This window comes from Rhinoderma darwinii, chromosome 5, assembly GCF_050947455.1.
Source record: "Rhinoderma darwinii isolate aRhiDar2 chromosome 5, aRhiDar2.hap1, whole genome shotgun sequence".
Classification (NCBI taxonomy): domain Eukaryota; kingdom Metazoa; phylum Chordata; class Amphibia; order Anura; family Rhinodermatidae; genus Rhinoderma; species Rhinoderma darwinii.
Window position 1 is genome coordinate 85927391 of NC_134691.1, and position 20695 is coordinate 85948085.

General features: G+C 39.0%; 1 protein-coding gene across 1 annotated transcript; it reads right to left on the reverse strand.

The window, feature by feature from the left end:
• Positions 1–1752: 1752 nt before the first annotated feature.
• Positions 1753–4095, reverse strand: LOC142652660 (transcription factor Sox-17-alpha-like). Its single transcript, XM_075828323.1, has 2 exons — positions 3735–4095; positions 1753–2923 (listed from the first exon to the last, which is right to left on the reverse strand). Exons 1-2 carry the CDS (start codon positions 4018–4020, stop codon positions 2067–2069), a joined length of 1143 nt encoding a protein of 380 aa, XP_075684438.1. The 5' UTR covers positions 4021–4095; the 3' UTR covers positions 1753–2066.
• Positions 4096–20695: the final 16600 nt, after the last annotated feature.

Genomic DNA, 20695 nt, shown 5'->3' on the forward strand with positions numbered 1-20695 from the left:
CAGGTAATTCAGATGTTGTGGACATCACAGCGGACTCGCCACAGATTTCAGTTTTTTGCATTGCAAAGGTTGAAATGCGCAGTGAAATTCCGCTTCTTCTCTGCAACGTCATGATCATGCTGCGGAGGGAAAATTCTGCACCGCAGCCTAATTTCCTCAGTTATTTTCTGCAACGTCTGAACTAACTTTCCTAAAAATTTTTAGAAACAAATGTAAAAAACGTCTGCTGCAGAATTCCACTGAGGACTGTCCACAGCGGAATTCAACAGCAATTCCGCCACGTCTGAATGTGCCCTAGGGGTATGTTTACACGGCTTATTTTTGGCCGTTTTTTGGGCCGTAAACCCGGAAGCAGAACGCCTCCAAACATCTGCCCATTGATTTCATTGGGAAAAACGGTGTTCTGTTCCGACGGGGTGTTTTCTTACACGGCCCTTTTGAAAAAGACGTGCATGTCACTTCTTGAAACGTTTTTCATTGACTATAGAAAAACAGCTCCAAAAACGTGTGTAAAAAAACGTGAGTTGCTTAAAACAACTTCTGAAAATCCCCTTGACAACAGGTCCGTATTTTCAGACGTTTTTTGCTAAGCGTGTGAACATACCATACACTTAAGCTAGAGGAGCCGGTAAAAATACACAATATACTGCAACACATAAGTATTGCAGTATATTGTGCAAGCGATCCAACTATCGCTGGTTCAAGTACTGGGGGAACTAATAAAAAAAAATTACAAATATTATTATATGGACAAAAAAATAAAAAGTATTAAGTGTTCAAAAAATCCCATTTTCCCCAAAAGTAATGTAAAAAAAAAATAAAAAATTTGTATCGCCGTATTCATAAAAGTCTAAACTATTACAACATAACATTATTTAACCCACATGGTAAATGCCATAAAAAATAAAAAGCGCAAAAATTTCAGTTTTTTGGTCAACTAGAAAAATGGAATAAAAAGTAATCAAAAGTCTTATGTACTCCAAAATCGTATCAATAAAAACGACACTTGCCCCGCAAAAAAATAAGCCCTCATACCGCTCTATTTACAGAAAAATAAAAAAAGTTCTGGGTATCAGAATATGGCAACAAAAAACGTTTTTTTTTATTTTTAACAAAATCTTTTCATTTTGTAAAAGCAGTAAAAAATAAAAACCATATAAAAGTGTGGCAGCCAAGTAATTGTATTGACGCACAGAATAGGGTTAACATTTTTACTGCAGGATGAATGCCATAAAAATAACACTACCCCCCCCCCCGGTTTTGTTTTACATTCCACCCCACAAAATTATTTTTCCTAGTTTCCAGTACATTAAATGGTGCCAATAAAGACTACAGCTCATCCCGCAAAAAAAAAAAAAAAAAAAAAAAAGTCTTAATACGGATATATCAATGGAAAAAGAAAAAAAAGTTATGGCTCTTGGGAGATGAAGAGGGAAAAAAAAGAAAAAAAAATGGCCTGGTCATTAAGGGGTTAATACAATTTTCCACTCGGTTGTCCTATCACCGTTGCTTCGTGAATTAGTATATGGTATATTTGATGTGAACATTTACTATAAAGGGTTATTGTAATAAAAGTCAAAAATACCTTATTCTATTCTAGAACATAATACTTATAAAACATAACATTTCAAACCTCCCAATATAAAGATTGTGTTTTATAATGTATCGATACGTGAGCAATGAAGGACGACATCACATTCATGTTCATATTGACTCTTTATTTGAAAAAAAAAGTGCAAAATAAAATCACTATAAAAAGTTTTTGGTTTCTAAAAATTCATTCGTATACAAAGAGGCCGTGTACATGTACACATAAGGAGTTGCATTGCATTCAATGAAGACTAGAGATCAAATGTGACTTTATCTTGCAAGTCGCATAGTCTAAGGGAAGTCATATCAGTTCATATGTAATAATTTACATAAATTAATCGGTACATTCATTATTTAAGCTTCTTCCCATATATTATGTAAGTCTGAAACGACTTGAAGTAATAAACTTGATTGCCAAGAGCTGGAAATCCTTGTTGAGAACACTATAGAAGCTGTAGGGTAGCAGGGAGCAGTCTTCATACATTGGAGTAACTACAGTAGTAGACAGCAGTGCTGGCATCGGACAATACTGAGGAGATCAGGCCGTTTTCTGCAGCCTGCTCCTGTCCATGGTAATGCATCGCTACATCAGACTTAGCCACATAACTAAGATATTGTTCAAATTCAGTCCTGTCCACCTCACCCAACATTTCATTCTGCTGCATTTGTTCTACTCTATGGACCTGTTGAGACTCAGGTGGAGGAGAGGGTTGACTAACTTGTGGGTGATGTCTACCAGCGCTGGGCATGTACATCTGGCTGTAGTACATCTGTGGAGGGGTCTGGCATCCCATCATGCTCTGGACAGGGCTCCCTTGCCCCATTTGTTCAGTCTGTGGAACATGCCTACCAAGCATGGTAGTGGCAGCATTCTGCTGGTGGGAAGTATATGGTGTGTTGTAACCATAGGGCATTATAGGACAATCTTCTTGAACAGGAGATGTGAAGAAGGCATGATCAGACTCGGGTATATCCAGAGGTGATGTTTCAGGTGTAGGCAAACTGTAGCTGTCATAGTGGGCACCCATGACCTGAGACTCTCTATAATGATGACCACTCTGGGGCAACTGGCTGTGGTGATAAGACTGCTCTGGATACCCAAGGCTGAAGTTGTCTACACACATCCTTCCATCATTGCCCAGTATGGTGGAGTCAGCCGGCTCTGCCATGTGCATGAAGCCACTGTCTGCCCTCTTCATCCTCTTCACCTGCTTCCTCCTCCTGGGTCTGTACTTATAATTGGGATGATCCTGCATGTGTTGTACTCTCAATCTCTCAGCTTCCTCCACAAATGGTCGTTTCTCAGGCAGTGTGAGAGATTTCCAGGACTTCCCTGTGATTTACAAGAGCAACAACATTGTGATCAGAACAATTTCCAAAGACATCACAGAAAATGTACACAAAAGTAGGGATAATGGGGTAATAATATTATATATATATATATATATATATATATATATATATATATATATAAAATCCTCCCTGAAATAGTCTGATCAACACACAGTAACCAGTGTATTAATACTGTAAATCTGAATACAATAAGCACTAGAAAAACAAAAACCAATAGTATAATAAGTAATATACCGGATGATCAGTGACTGCACAACAATGGAATAATCAAAACTAATGTAATACAATGAAAAAAAAAAACAAAAAGCTAATATACTAATTATTTTATATTTATGTATTTTGTAGGTGTCATTATTATTTAACTGTTTGCTGTATTTTATTTTTAATTTACATCATTATTTAACTGTTTGCTGTATGGGTTGCAATAATGAAGAAATACAGAAAATAAATACATATAAAAATGATAGAAAATGCCAGCTGCATATAGCAATTGTGGGCACAATATTATAAATTATACCACCGGAAATTTATACATTAGTGAATGTCATTTGTTTTAAAATAACATCAATTAATTTCTATGGTTGATATTAATTAATTTATAAGTTTGTCATTGAAAATGGGAATCTTTAATCCAAAAATAGAACATAAAAATATATAATAAAAACGTAAAAGCAAAAAAAAATAGTCCATAGAAGACAGACAGAAGGACAACACATGTAGAATGGGCATAGTATAAGGTGCAGCACCTCATCATAGATGCCCCCTGGCAATGCCCCCGGTGCCCCTCTTACCTAGCATCTTGCTGAGCTCGGCGTTGTGCAGGTCCGGGTTCTGCTGGGCCAGTCTCTTGCGCTCATCTTTAGCCCACACCATAAACGCGTTCATGGGACGGCGGATCCGGGATTCGGCTTTACTCCTGGAGTTGGAAGCTTCGCACTTGCCCTTGCTCTCCCCCATGGAAGAAGTCAGGGTGTCAGGTGCCCACTGGCACTGGCCCAGGCCGGGCATCATGGTTGGCACTGAGCACTTTCCCTGGAGCTGGTCGTCACTGGCGTATCCACCATCAGGGCTGCTCATGTCTGGAGAAGAGAAATAGAGCTCAGCGTCCGCGGTGAGGTCCAGGGCGCTCTGGTCACTGAGGGGTCACACGGGCTAGTGGTGACTTGTGTCTGCCCTGAGGACATAACCGGGCGTCTATAACCATAGCGCCGGCCAATCAGCACACAGGGGCGGGGTTATACTGCCGAAAGGTGTTAAGGGCGGGACTTGAGCGCTTTCTGCTTCTACTACAAGTGATATAACCCCGCCCACTGTATGCTCCGCCCAACACCTGTGCCGAGTAGTGTAGAAGAATAGTTCTGCAGTAATCCTACTAGACACAGCTCTGCTATTCCTCACCTGTCTGCAGTATAGAATCCATCCCCTCAGTGCAGCCTTCATCTAAGTGCATTGTATTCAGAATCACTGAATACAATGCGCTAATATGGAGGCTGCACTGCCCCCTCCTCTTAGTAAATAGTGAGGTGGTTTAGATATATTCTGCAGTGTGGGTGGTAATTTATCACCATCTAATATTATACTGGTGCTTTCATCTTATTGTAAACTTGCAAGATAGTGAAAGATCAAATACATGGATTAGATATATATATTTCACAGTGAGGGGTTAGATAGTGATGGGGATATAGGGATCATATATATATATATATACACACACACAAACACATGTTTCATGAGATAGGAAGGCATTAGATAGAGTTGTAATATATGGGGTTCACATAGACATATGTTATAATGAAGGGCATGGAGCGCGATGACAGATAGGGGTGGGTAGATGTAGGCATATGTTTTAGTTGGGGATTAGATACACCTGTAATTGGATAGTGAGGGATCTTGTAACATGTAATGATGATGAGGTAGTGAGATATTAGATACTGTAACATGTGATAGCAAGGAATTAGATAGACATGTAACATGTGATAGCAAGGAATTAGATAGACATGTAACATGTGACAATGGGGTGGGGGGGAGGGGGTTACCTGTACATAACATGTAAAAGCAGCCTTCCCTTATAGAGTTTAAAGAAATACTAATATTTTGTTAGGAATGGTAACTTTCTTCTTCTTCTTCTTATTATTATTATTATTATTATTATATTATTATTATTATTAGTATTATTATTATATCCTAATTCTAACAACGAATCCTCAGTACATATTTATCATTGTCAGTCATGTCTTATTTTCTAGCTGTGTTACAAATCTTTTCTCATATGTGTATATATACTAATATCTCACATTCTTCTTACTTCGGCCACAACTAAACGAAATATAGAAATGAACACCCAGGAGGTTCAGTTCTGGTTTGATCTTACGACACCTCCGTTATCTTATCACTCATATAGTAGAACATGTCCTACCTAAACATGCATTAAAATACAGGATTTTCTTTCTTTATATTTAGTTATTATATTTATATTTTTTCAATATTTATATCTTTTAAATTGTTTCCATTTGTTATTCCTTTCTTACATTCAGTACAGGAAAATGGTGCTGCCTAATATCAGTAATATTTCTAGTCCTAGAAATAATAATGATAATAGTAACAATAATAACATTATTATCATTACTACTACGACTATTATTATTATTATTATTATTATTATTATTATTATTATTATTATTATTATTATTAATATTATTATAAAAATGACTTTGATTATTATTATATGTATAATGTATTGTATAATGTCTTGTATAATGTGAAGTCTTGCCGCAGTCCTCTTGTACTCTGTTCTCATAGGGAACATTATGTAGGATGAGACATTACCAGGCTGCACTCACAGGGGTTAAAACCTTTATCTTATTTTCATATGCTGATTCTATATCAGAGTCTGACGGCCCGGCTAATAGCATAGCATTTAAATACAATGCCAGGGCCCCCAGCTGTCTCGGGTGCTGGATTAGGATTAGTGCCATGGTGGTCAGTACAGAACATAAAGTTAGTCTGGTGTCTTTGTTTCAGGTGCTATTTTCTTTAGCAAATAATGAGATTTCTGTAGTAGACTCATAAATGACCAGTTCTCTATGAACAATGTTACATTAGTATATATATATATATATATATATATAAATGCTCCGCCTGTATATGCTGGGAGGTAGTATCACTATGCCCACTGGCACCACAATGCCACCTGCATCGCCGGACAATTCATTACGTTCCACAGTAAATTTGGTGCTAAATGACCTGAATAGTAACCCCCTTCTGTTATCAGGGTCAGCCACATATGCCACACCAGAGGCTGCCAGCATCCGCTCTGCTTCCTGAAAGGGCACCGCTCAGTGATTTAGGGACCTTCATAGGGTGACCGTCCTAATATTAGGACAAGCTTTAACCCCTTCTCTGCACGTATGCAGAGCTCTGACACAGAGTTACCACTGCAAACAGTTGTGGCAGGTTTGGGATTTTTCTTCCCTTTGCATTCTACAACTGATACATTAAAATTTATTATTCGTTTTTCAATCAGTTTATTGGATCTAATCGAATTTTCAGGACTCAGATATGTTTTATGGGCATATTGTTTGCCCACAATCTATAGTTATAGTTACTTCTATCGGACACCTTTACACTAGTGTCTACTGTTTTTGGACCTAGCAATACAAAACTGATACAAATAGATTCATGCTTTATCAACTTGTGGTCCAGAGAAATGAATGTTATCTGTTAAAGTAATCATTCTAAAATACATGAAAATAAAAGTTCATAGGTTCCCACCTGTACTAAAAGAGAGCACATACAGTAAATAGCTCTTTATTTTGGACTGTGAACCTGTATGTTTTATGTTTTATGTGCTGAAAGGATTGAACAATTGATACATTTTTATTAGTTGTTGTTTAACTCACACTGCATTAAATACAATGTATAATAAAGTAAGGACAAAAACATCTAAAAAAAAAAAAATGCCAGTGTGAACATGGCCTGAGCGTGTAATGTAAGTGACATCTATGACACATTTTCTAGTTACACATACACATTACCTGTGTTGTGTATATATATATATATATATATATATATATATATATATATATATATATATATATATATTCATTTGTATTATCTTTATATGGTAATTGATGAATTTATTATAAAGTATAGAACATATGATCATTAATAGTTGTAATTACTGTATTACATTATTTTATTAATTATTATATATTAATATTTGACTAAAATATTTTATTTATTTTTTGTTGTTGTGATTGCTGAGTAACTCACATCACAAAGCAAATCTTGTATTTCTTTGATAATTTATTGTTATTATTACTATGACAGTTTTTTCATACAGTGAGCATTTCTTCACCTGTTTGTTCTGGATTTTTTGAGACATATCATTACATCGCTACATTATAGTGCAGATCGCATCACAAGTCGCATGGATAAGGTATTTTTGCAGTCAATGTACAGGATGCCGAAAAACCAGCAACACAGCCCGCAATGCAGAGTTCAGCCTTAAGGGGGCGCGTTTTGAACAGTGACTTGGTTGTAGCAGAGACAGTTGTATGATCTGCGACAGTTTTGTGCCTGTTTCACACCACAAGGTGACCCGATATTGCAGGGATGTGTATTACACCCGCGGGCAGTGAAACATGGGGTTATTGGTGACACTGCAGGGGCAGTGGACGTTACTGGAGTGTGAACAGCTCAATAGTGACCGAAAGCAGACGCACATCTACCTGCCTGGTCCGGGGCTATATGTGGATTTCAGGCAAAGGTGTCAGCAGCAATCTTTCTGCTGAGGTGTGAACATAATAATCTTTACCTTTCTCCCTCTAAATCACAATACCCTTTCCCTTTCTAGCTGCTTTCTGCTGCTGAGCTGAGATAAAGTATCCGGACTGCAGCAACTATAGAGGGATTATGTTATCTGCACCAATATATTATAAACGTGTGCCATCATAAGTGCACCTTCAGACGTGGCAAAATTTTTCCGTTGCATATGTTGGTGCAGATTCGGGGCAATTACGCAACGAATCTGCACAAACATTTGCATATTTGACAGGTAATTCAGACGTTGGATATTGGGGAATTGATTCACCCCCAGGTAACGAGCACATGGCCTGATTTGTTGCATTTGGAGTGCTGTGTTCATCCACCTTGGACTGTATATATATATATATATATATATATAGTCAATGAAAACCCAAAATTTAGTGTCTCAGAAAATTAGAATAAGAAATAAGTCCAATTTCAAAAATGTTTTTTAATACCGAAATGTTGGCCTACATAAAAGTATGCACAGTATATGCACTCAATACTTGGTCGGGGCTCCTTTTGCATGAATTACTGTATCAATGCGGCGTGGCATGGAGGCGATCAGCCTGTGGCACTGCTGAGGTGTTATGGAAGCCCAGGTTGCTTTGATAGTGGCCTTCAGCTCGTCTTCATGGCATAATAATCCCACCCTTTCTCCCACTATGACATAATCTCTCTCTTCTTTTTGCCGTTTATGTTATAAGGCCATATTCAGACGTGGCAGAATTTTTGTGCTGACAATGTTGCTGCAGATTCTTTGCAAATTTGCAGCAACATTTGCATATTTGACAGGTAATTCAGACGTTGTAGATATCACAGCGGACTTGGCACAGATGTCAGTTTTTGCAATGCAAAGGCTGAAATCCGAAGTGAAATTCCGCTGCTTCTCTGCAATGTAATGAGCATGTTGCGGAGGGAAAATTCTGCACCGCAGCCTAAATTCCGCACAGTTATTTTCCGCAACGTCTCAACTAAGTTTCCTAAAAACGTATAGAAACAAATGTCAAAAACGGCTGCTGCAGAATTCCACTGCGGACTGTCCACAGCGGAATTCAACAGCAATTCCGTCACGTCTGAACGTGCCCTAAGGGCACGTTCAGACGTAGCTGAGTTTTTCCGCTGCAAATGTTGGTGCAGATTGGGGGCAATTACGCAACGAATCTGCACCAACATTTGCATATTTGACAGGTAATTCAGACGTTGCAGAAAAGACAGCGGACTTGCACAGATTTCAGTTTTTGCATTGCAAAGACTGAAATCCGCAGTGAAATTCCGCTTCTTCTCCGCAACAGACAGTGCATGCTGCGGAAGAAAAATTCCGCACCACAGCCTGTGGTCCGCAGCAGAGTTTTCCGCAACGTCTGAACTAACTTTCCAAAAATATATAGAAACTAATGTAAAAAACGGCCGCTGGAGAATTCCACTGCGGACTGTCCACAGCGGAATTCCACAGCAATTCCGCCACGTCTGAATGTGCCCTAATAGTCTCTCCTTGTCTCACATTATGACATAATAATCTGTCCCCTTCTAGCTATATTTTGTTATAATTGATATCCTTCCTCTATGACACAGTCTGTTCCCTTCTCTCTCTATTTGATAATTATTTTTCCCATTCCCCCATTCTTGATAATAATTTCTCCCATATGACTAGACCCTTACATTGTGATTATAATTAATTAAGAACTAAAAAAGAATAGATTATTTCTCGTAATACAGCACACACCTAGATTTAAAGGGAAGGTGGCATGATTTTTTATTTTTTTTATATTGCTTTTAATAAAATATAAACAAAAATTGTATTTATTAGTGTTGTCACGTTCTAATTTTTACTGTGTTCAAACTTTTACTTCTCTAAGGGGGCTGCCATTTTATTTTTCATCTCTGTATGTGTCGATTAACGACACATACAGAGATGGAATACGGCACATACATCCCCATAGAGAATGCGAACGGGAGCCGTTCCATTCTCAGAAGTGTGCGCCGTCTGTGTGGGAACGGTGCATGCGCCGCTCCCATACAGATCAAAACGAAGCTCGTTTGCAGAGCAAAATCCGGCGCCATTTTCATGTGGACCGGAAGCCGCTGCCGGACAGTAAGATGACGACTTCTGGCCGCGGCTTCCGGCCATATGTTCAGGCACAAGGAATAGGAGCGTAGACCAGTGGAGGCGGCAGGTAATTTATGTTCGTGTATGTGATGTGTGTATTATGTTCATGTGATACTGTCTGCTGAGCCCTGTATCTAATCCTCTTACACTGCGCAGTCGCTCAGAAAATGGCAGCACACAGTGTAGGAGGTTTGAAGATTCAAACCCTTCCTTATCCTGGCCAGAATAAGGGAGGGGGGATTGTGTGAGGACACTAGAGGAGAGTGTGTCCACCACAAATTTGCAGCATAAATCAATGGGGTTGCTTTACCACAGTGACCATCCTGCAATTTTTGGAACTGCTCCCTCTAGTGCCCAGCACATGGAAATGTTATAAATTAGAATCTAATTTATAATATTTCCTGACTTGTGAAAAAATTAAAAAAATTAAAACAATGTGTAATCACTCAAATACTAATTGTTTAACGGAAAAAAAAAAAATCATTTCTAGCGACACATTCCCTTTAAAGGGGATTTCCCATTGCAGAAAGTGATGACATATCTCTAGGAAATTCCATCACTTTCTGATTGCCAGGAATCTGAAGGGGGTTTTACACAGGACGATTATCGGGCAGACGTGCGTTCATAGAACGCTCATTGCAGATAATTTCCCTGTGTAAACAGGGGAACGATCAGCAGATGAACGAGCAAAGCTCGATCATCTGATGCCTTGTATCGGTTTAAAAAAGTATGCATGACTTTTTGATACGTTTTCTTACTTTACTTTTGAATATCTCTTTTGCATTTATGCATTTACTATACTATACCTGGGTGATCCGCCATCTTCTGTGTTCTCAGGGTCTGTGCGTGTTCTCTTGTTCTTTGATATATGTTTTTTATGATTCATTTAATAAAACATTGATGTTTTTATTGGATCTTTTGTGATTGTCCTGCATGATTTTTTCATATTGGCTTATTTTTTAAGCATGCGTTTATGGACCTTTGTTTATGGGATATTAATCGGGGTTCATTTTTATTCTAGCCATATGTCATAACTGTTTGTGATGTGGAAGCCGCTTTAAAACTGAATATTTGCTCATACAGGAAGCTAAAAATACATGTAAATGGAGCCTTCTCCACTAGAAAATTCACTCAAAAATATTAGTAAATTACCAGCTACAAATACTAGAATGTGAGTAAGGGCTCATGGCTGAATAAAATGTTGTACATTGTTTTAATACAGCACCCATAGAAGTCTATAGGGCCATACTGAAACTGCGTACGCTTCCGTTTTCATTGCAGAATATTCCATCGAATTTCATATAACAGGCTGGGTTTACATGCTACGATTTATCACGCTCATTTCACATCTAGTGATAATTACAGTATATCAATGACCTGTAGCGACTGTGTTCAATACATAATAGCTGGAATTGTACTTCAAACTAATCCGATATTTTAAAGATTTTAGTCATCAGATAATCTATATATATTTATATAGAAAGGAGAAGGCAGAAGCACTCACAAAGAAACCATTGAACGGGTGCCCAGCAAAACATCCTGATCCTCGGACGGAATGTCAGATATAGCAAAAGAAAATTTGCAGCACTCCAATGTGAAGAAAATGGTGGTTTATTCAATCCCAATACAAAAGCAACGTTTCAATCCTACAATAGGATCTTTATCAAGCATAGTGACACAACTAGTATTGCAAACATATATAGGGCTGAGACCACTTTGCATAATTGATCTCATTAAAATACTAATAAAGGGCTAAGTGCAAAAAATCATTGTTAACAAATAATTTAAGGTATCAATACAAAATATGGATATGATACATAAAGTGCTAATGTGCATATACAATATTGTGAAAAACAATACATAATACAGCAATCGTTAAAAACAAGTGATTAGGACATAACACTTCTCACATGTCTTGAGGTGGTGGCGATACATAGACGACATCTTCCTTATTTGGACAGACACTGTTACTACATTAAATGACTTTCACCAATTTATTAATTCCATGGATGAGGATATCCAATTTTCTATGACATATTCAATGGATAGCATCCAATTTTTGGATGTTACAGTACTGATTGACAAGAATACACTAAAATCGAAAATGAACACCAAAGAAACAGACCGTAACACTTTATTAAGATTTGACAGTTGTCATCCAAAAAATATGGTTAAATCTTTACCGTATAGTCAAATGATTAGGGCCAAACGGAATACTGATAAACAGGAAGACTTGGACATATCTTTAGACATCATGACTAATAATTTTCTACAAAGGGGATATCCTAAATCACTACTGTTATCTCATAAGAATAGGATTTATAATACTACAAGGGACAGTCTGTTTCAGCCTGCAAAATCCTCAACACAAAGAAAAAACTTATTCCTTTTATCTCGACTTACAATGAAGTTAGTGGAGAACATTCTAGGATTGTGAATAGACACTGGTCGATCATTGGCAATAGTTTTGGGCATATTGAGGAATTAAAAAATAATCCTCTAATGTCTTATAGACGTTCGCAAAACCTCTGTGACAGATTGGTTAAGACTAGGGTGTAAGAACGCAGAAAAGGGTCACAATCCATACTTAAGCCTCTAAAATCTGGGAATGTCCCGTGCCATAGATGCGTTAGCTGCTCATTAATGTGTAGGGGCAACACTTTCAAACATCCACTAACTGGTCAACAGTTTAAAATCAGACATACATTTACTTGTGATTCTGACTGGGTCATATATGTCCTATGGTGTCCCTGCGGCCTCTTATATGTGGGTGAGACCACCTGTGCCTTTAAAAATCGTTTAAATAACCACCGCTTCTCGATTCGAAAAAAGAAACTTGATTTGCCTGTAGCAAAACACTTCTCAGAGCATGGACATAATGAAAGGGATCTAACATTCATGATCCTTGATTATATCCCGCAATTACAATACGGCTGTGATAGACACATGGCTTTACATAAAAAAGAACTGAGATGGATATTCTTATTGAACACATTGAGACCATTTGACCTCAATGTAGAGTTCAGTGTAGATAGGATTGCCATGTGATGTGCTCATGTCTCTGCTTTATCTTTGAGGTTCTCTAATGTTCTCTTTTCTGTAACAATTTATGACACATTTTTATGTTTATTTTTATGTGTATATTTAATTTCTTTGAACTCCATATTTTTGTATTTCTTTTAGATCCAAACACTACTCCCAACAGAACTTCGGGATCCCTTATATTTATATCTAACAGTAAAGAAGTTGCAAAACAGACATTGTACATTGCTATATTACGAGTTTTTGGTCCTATAACATATTAATAAAGTATGTATTTTTTTTAACTGGTGTTTTTTTCTAGTCTCCTTGTTCTGGGTATAAGTAACGTAGAGATATTGCGGTCTTATTTACATTCTTTTTTATTTTATTGCTACATTATGTCCCTAATGAGGTACTATTGGTCCGTTACACGTGAGAGGTTGACGGGATATCCTGTGCACGTGAAGACGTTGCCAGTGAATTCTGAAAACCCTGGGAGTAAGATCGTTCTGAACACATAACTGTGAGCAGAGATCTATATACCCACGTGTGGATTAATAATAGTAATTTCCCATAATAATGACGAAAAACCGCTACTTTTGCTTTCCCTAAGATATCTCTATTACTTACCAGCAGGAGCATTTAATAGCATATATGGTTTTTTCCATGTTGGACCTCTTGACTCGTTATAGCTATGTTAATATAGGGTAATTATACATGATAATGCCATCCGATACTCTAACCAACGAGATGTGGCGGATTTGTATAAGTTGCTTAGCAACCGAGGACGCCGCCATGCACATGATCTAGCCAGTGGAACGCAGTGTGTCATCAACATGCGCTTCGTGCGCCCTGTTGCCTTGCAACGATATACTTCCGCTTCTACTCTTTACACAGACGCATTACATCTTGATTACAAAGCGGTGTACAGCTGAACATCGCTATGGATTCTAAAGGTTTTACATGCTAAGGAAGACCTGAAGTTCTGATTGGTGAGCGGATCTGTGATGCTTTATTTCAACACTGCTGAGGCATAAATGATTATGTCCTAATCACTTGTTTTTAACGATTGCTGTATTATGTATTGTTGTTCACAATATTGTATATGCACATTAGCACTTTATGTATCATATCCATATTTTGTATTGATACCTTAAATTATTTGTTAAAGGAACAGTGTCATCACAATTTTTTTTTTAATATGTTAAAGATGTTAGTGCTTTATTAAAAACGTTTATATTTATTTGTGTGTTTGTGTTTTACTTTTTCTTATTTTTACACTTTTTCTTCTCTATGGGGGCTGCCATTTTTTGTTCCATTTCTGTATGTGTCGATTAACGACACATACAGACATGGAATACGGCAGCCACAGTCCCATAGAGACTGCGAACGGGTCCCGTCCCATCCACTTCTGTGTACGCCGTCTGTGTGGGAACTGCGCATGCGCCGCTCCCACACAGTCCAACTTGAAATTGGCGCCGTCCGGCGCCATTTTCCTGTGGACCGGAAGTCGCGGCCGGACAGTAATATTACTACTTCCGGTCGCGGCTTCCGGACTTGTGCACTTGGACCAGCAGCAGCAGACGGAGCGGACGGGCCGGAGGGAGCCGCGGCGGCAGGAGCAGGTAAGAGATTTCAATGTATATTCGTGTTTGTGTGTGTTTACTACTGTATGTAAACCTACTACACTGTGTGTTAGCTCAAAAAATGGCGACACACAGTGTAGGAGGTTAGACCGTTCAAACCCCTCGTTTATCCCGGCACTAGCCAGGATAAAGGAGGGGGGGGTGCTGAGAGCTCACTAGAGCGAGGGCTTTTTACCCAATTTTGCAATGCTGCAATTTTGGGAATAGCTCCATCTAGTGACCAGCAATGGGAAATATTATAAATTAGAATTAATTTATAATATTTCCTGACTCGTGAAAAAAATAAAAAAAATTTGAACAATGTTTAATCACCTACACACTAAATGTTTAATTAAAAAAAAACAAACATGTTTTTCTGGCAACACATTACCTTTAAAGAGGCTCTGTCACCAGATTTTGCAACCCCTATCTCCTATTGCAGCAGATCGGCGCTGCAATGGAGATAAGAGTAACGTTTTTATTTTAAAAAAACAAGCATTTTTGGCCAAGTTATGACCATTTTTATATTTATGTAAATGAGTCTTTCTAAAGTACAACTGGGCGTGTTTAAAGTAAAAGTACAACTGGGCGTGTATTGTGTTCGTTACATCTGGGCGTTTTTACTTCTTTTACTAGCTGGGCGTTGTGTATAGAAGTATCATGCACTTCTCTCCACAACGCCCAGCTTCTGGCAGTGCAGACACACAGCGTGTTCTCGAGAGATCACGCTGTGACGTCACTCACTTCCTGCCCCAGGTCCTGCATCGTGTCGGACCAGCGAGGACACAACGACACCAGAGGCTACAGTTGATTCTGCAGGAGCATCAGCGTTTGCAGGTAAGTAGCTACATCGACTTACCTGCAAACGCCGATGCTGCTGCAGAATCAACTGTAGCCTCTGGTGCCGATGTGTCCTCCCTGTTCCGACACGATGCAGGACCTGTGAGTGACGTCACAGCGTGATCTCTCGAGAACACGCTGTGTCTGCACTGCCAGAAGCTGGGCGTTGTGAAGAGAAGTGGCTGATACTTCTGTAAACAATGCCCAGCTAGTAAAAGAAGTAAAAACGCCCCGATGTACACACATAATACACGCCCAGTTGTACTTTTACTTTAAACACGCCCAGTTGTACTTTTGCAAGCCTCATTTACATAAATATAAAAATGGTCATAACTTGGCCAAAAATGCTCGTTTTTAAAAAACAAAAACGTTACTGTAATCTACATTGCAGCGCCGATCTGCTGCAATAGGAGATAGTGGTTGCAAAATCTGGTGACAGAGCCTCTTTAACAATGATTTCTTGCACTTAGCACTTTATTAGTATATTAATGAGATCAATTATGCAAAGTGGTCTCAGCCCTATATATGTTTGCAATACTAGTTGTGTCACTATGCTTGATAAAGATCCTATTGTAGGATTGAAACGTTGCTTTTGTATTGGGATTGAATAAACCACCATTTTCTTCACATTGGAGTGCTGCAAATTTTCTTTTGCTATATATATATATATATATATATATATATATATATATATATATATATAGATCTTTGCAGAGGATCAGAAAATTAATGATTATCATCATAGAAATGAATGGTCTCAAAAGGTCAAACTCTGATCAATGTTATAAATTAATTAACCTCATCCTATCCCAAAAAAAGCCCTGTAAAATCCTCTTTGTACCATTGTACACAATCACCATAAGGGTATGTTCACACGCCTTATTTACGGACATAATTCGGGCGTTTTTGCCCCGAATTACGTCCGAAATAGCGGCTCAATAGCGTCGGCAAACATCTGCCCATTCATTAGAATGGGTCTTACGATGTGCTGTGCAGACAGTCTTTTTTTTTTTACGCCCCGCTGTCAAAAGGCGGGGCGTAAAAAAGACGCCCGCGTCAAAGAAGTGCCTGTCACTTCTTCAGACGTAAATGGAGCCGTTTTCCATAGACTCCATGGAAAACCAGCTCCATTTAACGTCCGTAATGGACGCAGCAAAAAGCTCCTCAACATGCCATTACGGCTGAAATTCCGGAGTTGTTTTCTCCTGAAAACAGCCCCGTAATTTCAGCCGTTACGGACGCTGCCGTGTGAACATACCCTAACAATTGAGTCTCAAGTGTGATCTTCACAGTATCTGAGATCGGTAAGTAAATTGTATCCAATGGTTCTATCTAGACATGTTCAAAAGAGCTTTTCAAATTAGACCAGAGGAGACCATGTAGTTTACTTTTGGCCTATGGATGGAAATTCTCCTTTAAGAAAGGATGACTGCCTCTGTCTATTAGACAGCCATCGACACTTAGGGCATGTTCACATGTGCCGGAATTGCTGTGGAATTCCGCTGTGGACAGTCCGCAGTGGAAATCCGCAGAAGACAGTTTATCCATTTGTTTCCACACCTTTTTAGTTAACTTCGTGCAGACGTTGCGTACAACTCCGCTGCGGACCATAGGCTGCGGTGCGGAATTTGGTGTCCGCAGCATACACTGTCTGTTGCGGACTTGATGCGTACTTGTGGCGGAATTTCTCCATTGACTTCAGTGGAGTTGAAAAATTACGCAATGAAATCCGCAGATGTAATGTGTATTGCGTTGCGGATTGCTTTCGCGAACAGGATATTTCATCAGACTGAGATGGAATGTTTCAAAGGAGAGCAGGATGTACTCTTCACCTGAATCTGCAACGACTAATCCGCAGCATTTTAATTCACATTTTAGGCAAAGGCGCAAAGGAATCTGCAACGCAGATTATGTGCGGCATTGATGCGGACAGTGTCTGCAGAATTCTGCCACGTGTGAACATGCCCTTATATATAGTAAGAGCACGTTCGGAACATTGGGGGTTTGCTGCGGAATTCCACTGTGGACAGGCCATAGCCATAGTGTAAATCTGTGGAAGACATTTTTTCCTTTGGTTTCTATAGATTTTTCCGCTGCAAATGTTGGTGCAGATTTGGGGCAATTACACAACGAATTTGCACCAACATTTGCATATTTGACAGGTAATTCATACGTTGCAGATATCAGATATCAGAGCGGACTTGTCACAGATGTCAGTTTTTGCAGTGAAATTCCGCTTCTCTGCAACGTCATGAGCATGCTGCGGAGGGAAAATTCTGCATCGCAGCCTGATTAACGCACAGTTATTTTCTGCAACGTCTCAACTAACTTTCCTAAAAATGTATAGAAACAAATGTAAAAAACGTCTGCTGCAGAATTCTCCCGCGGACTGTCCGCAGCGGAATTCAACAGCAATTCCGCCACGTCCGAACATAGCCTTATAGTTAAGTTAGTGCAGAAATTGCGGAAAACAACTGTACGAAAAATAACTTGCGGTGCAGAATTTACATTCCGCAGCACGCACAGTATGTTGCAGCGAAACAGCAGAATTTCACTGCGGATATCAGACTTTGCAATGCAAAAGCTGAAATCGACAGCAAGTCCGATGCAAAATCCGACACGTCCGGGCGTGCCCTTATAGTGTTGATGGCTGACCGACCAATGGTGTTGGTTACATATCTTAGGCTGGATTCACACTACGTTGTGATGTTCTGTTTGCGTATATGCTGGAAATACCTCCTAATGCATACACAGACGCACCCATAGACTTTAGAGGCCAATTGTATGACAAAAGGCTGTCCTTTTGACATGCATTTGGCCGAAATACATCGGCATCCCGCAGCCCCAAATGTATGTTAAAAAAAACAACCAGTTGACTGTGCTTTATACAAAAAATATATACCACACAGTATATATATATCTAAGGCAGATGTATGCACTGCACAGGTAAACTGTTGATACATCTGGCCATACATTCGGCAGAACTGTATGAAATGGTCCCGCCGAACGTAAACACCAAATGTGGTGTGAATTTAGGCTTGGATAGTGCTATATAGATGTCATAGATGGCGAGATTTCTCATTGACTTTGACATTAATTATTTCTTTCACATATTCAATTGTAGTAGTGATACAGTAGTAACAAGTTGGAGACAACCCTATAGGGGCTATAATTGCACAGTATCACTCCAACGCGAACAATTATTTTTATGTATGATCTATGTCACAAACAAGAAAAAATTACTTTCTCATTTATATTTTTGACATTCACCCTAAGTACACAAAGTAATTTTTGTTATTAGAAGTTACTATAATTTAGTTGTACCACTAATAGCTACATGTAAAGGGACCTATAGAAAAGGACAAAACTTGAAGACAGATGTAGGCATGTTTGGATTGCATAGTGCTGGCTACAGACATAAGAAATCTGTTAGATTTTTTTTGGCTGAAAGCGATTTAAAGGGCCTTTTACACCGGCCGACGATGGGCCGGTGCAGCGAGCGCCGATCAACGAGACATCGTTGATCATCACTCGTTTGTTCCTGTCAAATGGAGCTATGGATGGGGACGAGCGGTCGTTACTCCGATCGCTCGTACCCATCCATTATTAACATGTCGGAAGCGCGTCTGGGAGACGCGCTGCCGACAACGATAATCTTTTCGTTTTTTAAAACGATACGACCAGTAGATGATCGAGCGTTTGCTCGTTCTTCTTCTGATTGCTGCCCTGTTTACACAGGGCAATTATCGGCAACGAGTGTTATATGAACGCTTGTCTGCACTATAATCGCCCAGTGAAAAAGGGACTTTACCCAACTCTGTCCCCATTCTGTTCTGCCTAATGGGCATGTTATTTCTATGGAGGGATAGGGATAATTGGCTGCCAGAGATCTATGATGCCGATTATCTTGGTAGAAACAAAAGATCAAACTGGTTATTATTCATGGAGACATCAGGGTACATTTGGATTATACTCATAGACAGGAAGTTGTCCTTGTAACCTGTCAAAATTGTCAGGATCCAACAACAAATATCTTATGTCTAAGGATGGACTTCTGTGCCACTTCACTATCACACCTTCTTTTCACATCTATTCTTATCTTCTTGTGCATCACATACCGTCTGACACATTGTCTGGCTCCAGGAATAGAATAAATAAAAAAGATGAAGCCCCAGTCTTGAGCTGACCATAGATATCAGATTAAAGTCTGTATTTACTTATTAATTAAATAGTCAGTTAACGTTCTCTTGATCGCTACGTAGATCATTTTCAAGATGGCGCCTCACAAAATGAAACTGACAAGAAATTCATATTATGGCAATGACTTTATGACTATTATCTTTTCATGCTATCACTGATAGAGGAAAGAAACAATTATTTCTGTTGGTAATGAAAAATGAACTCAAGCTCCATCGGATCAAAATATTTTTACTGATGGGAAAGATGACGTTAAAACGTAACTTTTATTAATTTCTGTTAAAATATCAGCTAAGTAAGCATCTAGGCAAGCAATGTGCATTGGTTGTAGCCGGAAGTGGGAAACTCTAGCTTCTTGAGTCTCCCTTTCTCTGGTCCTTGTTTTTGTCTCTAATAAGAATCATGTGATCACCCTAAAAAAGCGCCATGGCACGGCAACCTTTCCCTCAAATTGCCTCTAAACTAATGTCATTAAAGAGGCTATTGTCACCACATTATAAGTTTCCTATCTCTTATATAATGTGATATGCACTGTAATGTACATCAGCTGCTGTAGTGGATTTATTTCTAAAAACAATCAATTTTGACGGAGTTATGACCTATTTGAGATTTATGCTAATGACTTTCTTAATAGACAACCGGGCGTATTTGTACTTTTTGACCAAGTGGGCGTTGTGGAGAGAAGTGTATGACGCTGACCAATCATACACTTCTCTCCATGTCATTTACAGTGTGATCTCGCGAGATTACGCTTGCTGTGCTGTAAATCCCACACAAACGTTACCGAAGTGTCGGGATTGTGAATAGACATCGCGTCCTGGCTGGAAGCGATGTCTTTTAACTCTCAAGACACTTCAGTAACGTTAATGTGTGAGTAAGTGACTGCACATCATGATCTAGCAAGGTCACGATGTGCTGAATAAATGAATGGAGAGAAGTGTGTGACGCTGATTGGTCCAGCATTCCCTGTGCCACGAGCAGCTCGACGCAGGCAGGCGCAATGTAGTGACGTCATTGTGCCTGTCTGCACCGTCTCTCTCACAGCACAGTACAGAGGAGGAAAAGGATCTCCTCCACCAACCGTGGGAACGGGGATAGGTAAGTAATTACGTTATTATTTTTCTATTAGGTACATACCTATGGAGACTTTATA

Coding starts and splice junctions, on each gene's coding strand:
- LOC142652660 (XM_075828323.1), bottom strand. CDS start 4,020: ATGAGCAGCCCTGATGGTGGATACGCCAGTGACGACCAGCTCCAGGGA. Junction 2,924..3,734: donor CGAGCTCAGCAAGATGCTAG/GTAAGAGGGGCA, acceptor TGTAAATCACAG/GGAAGTCCTGGAAATCTCTC.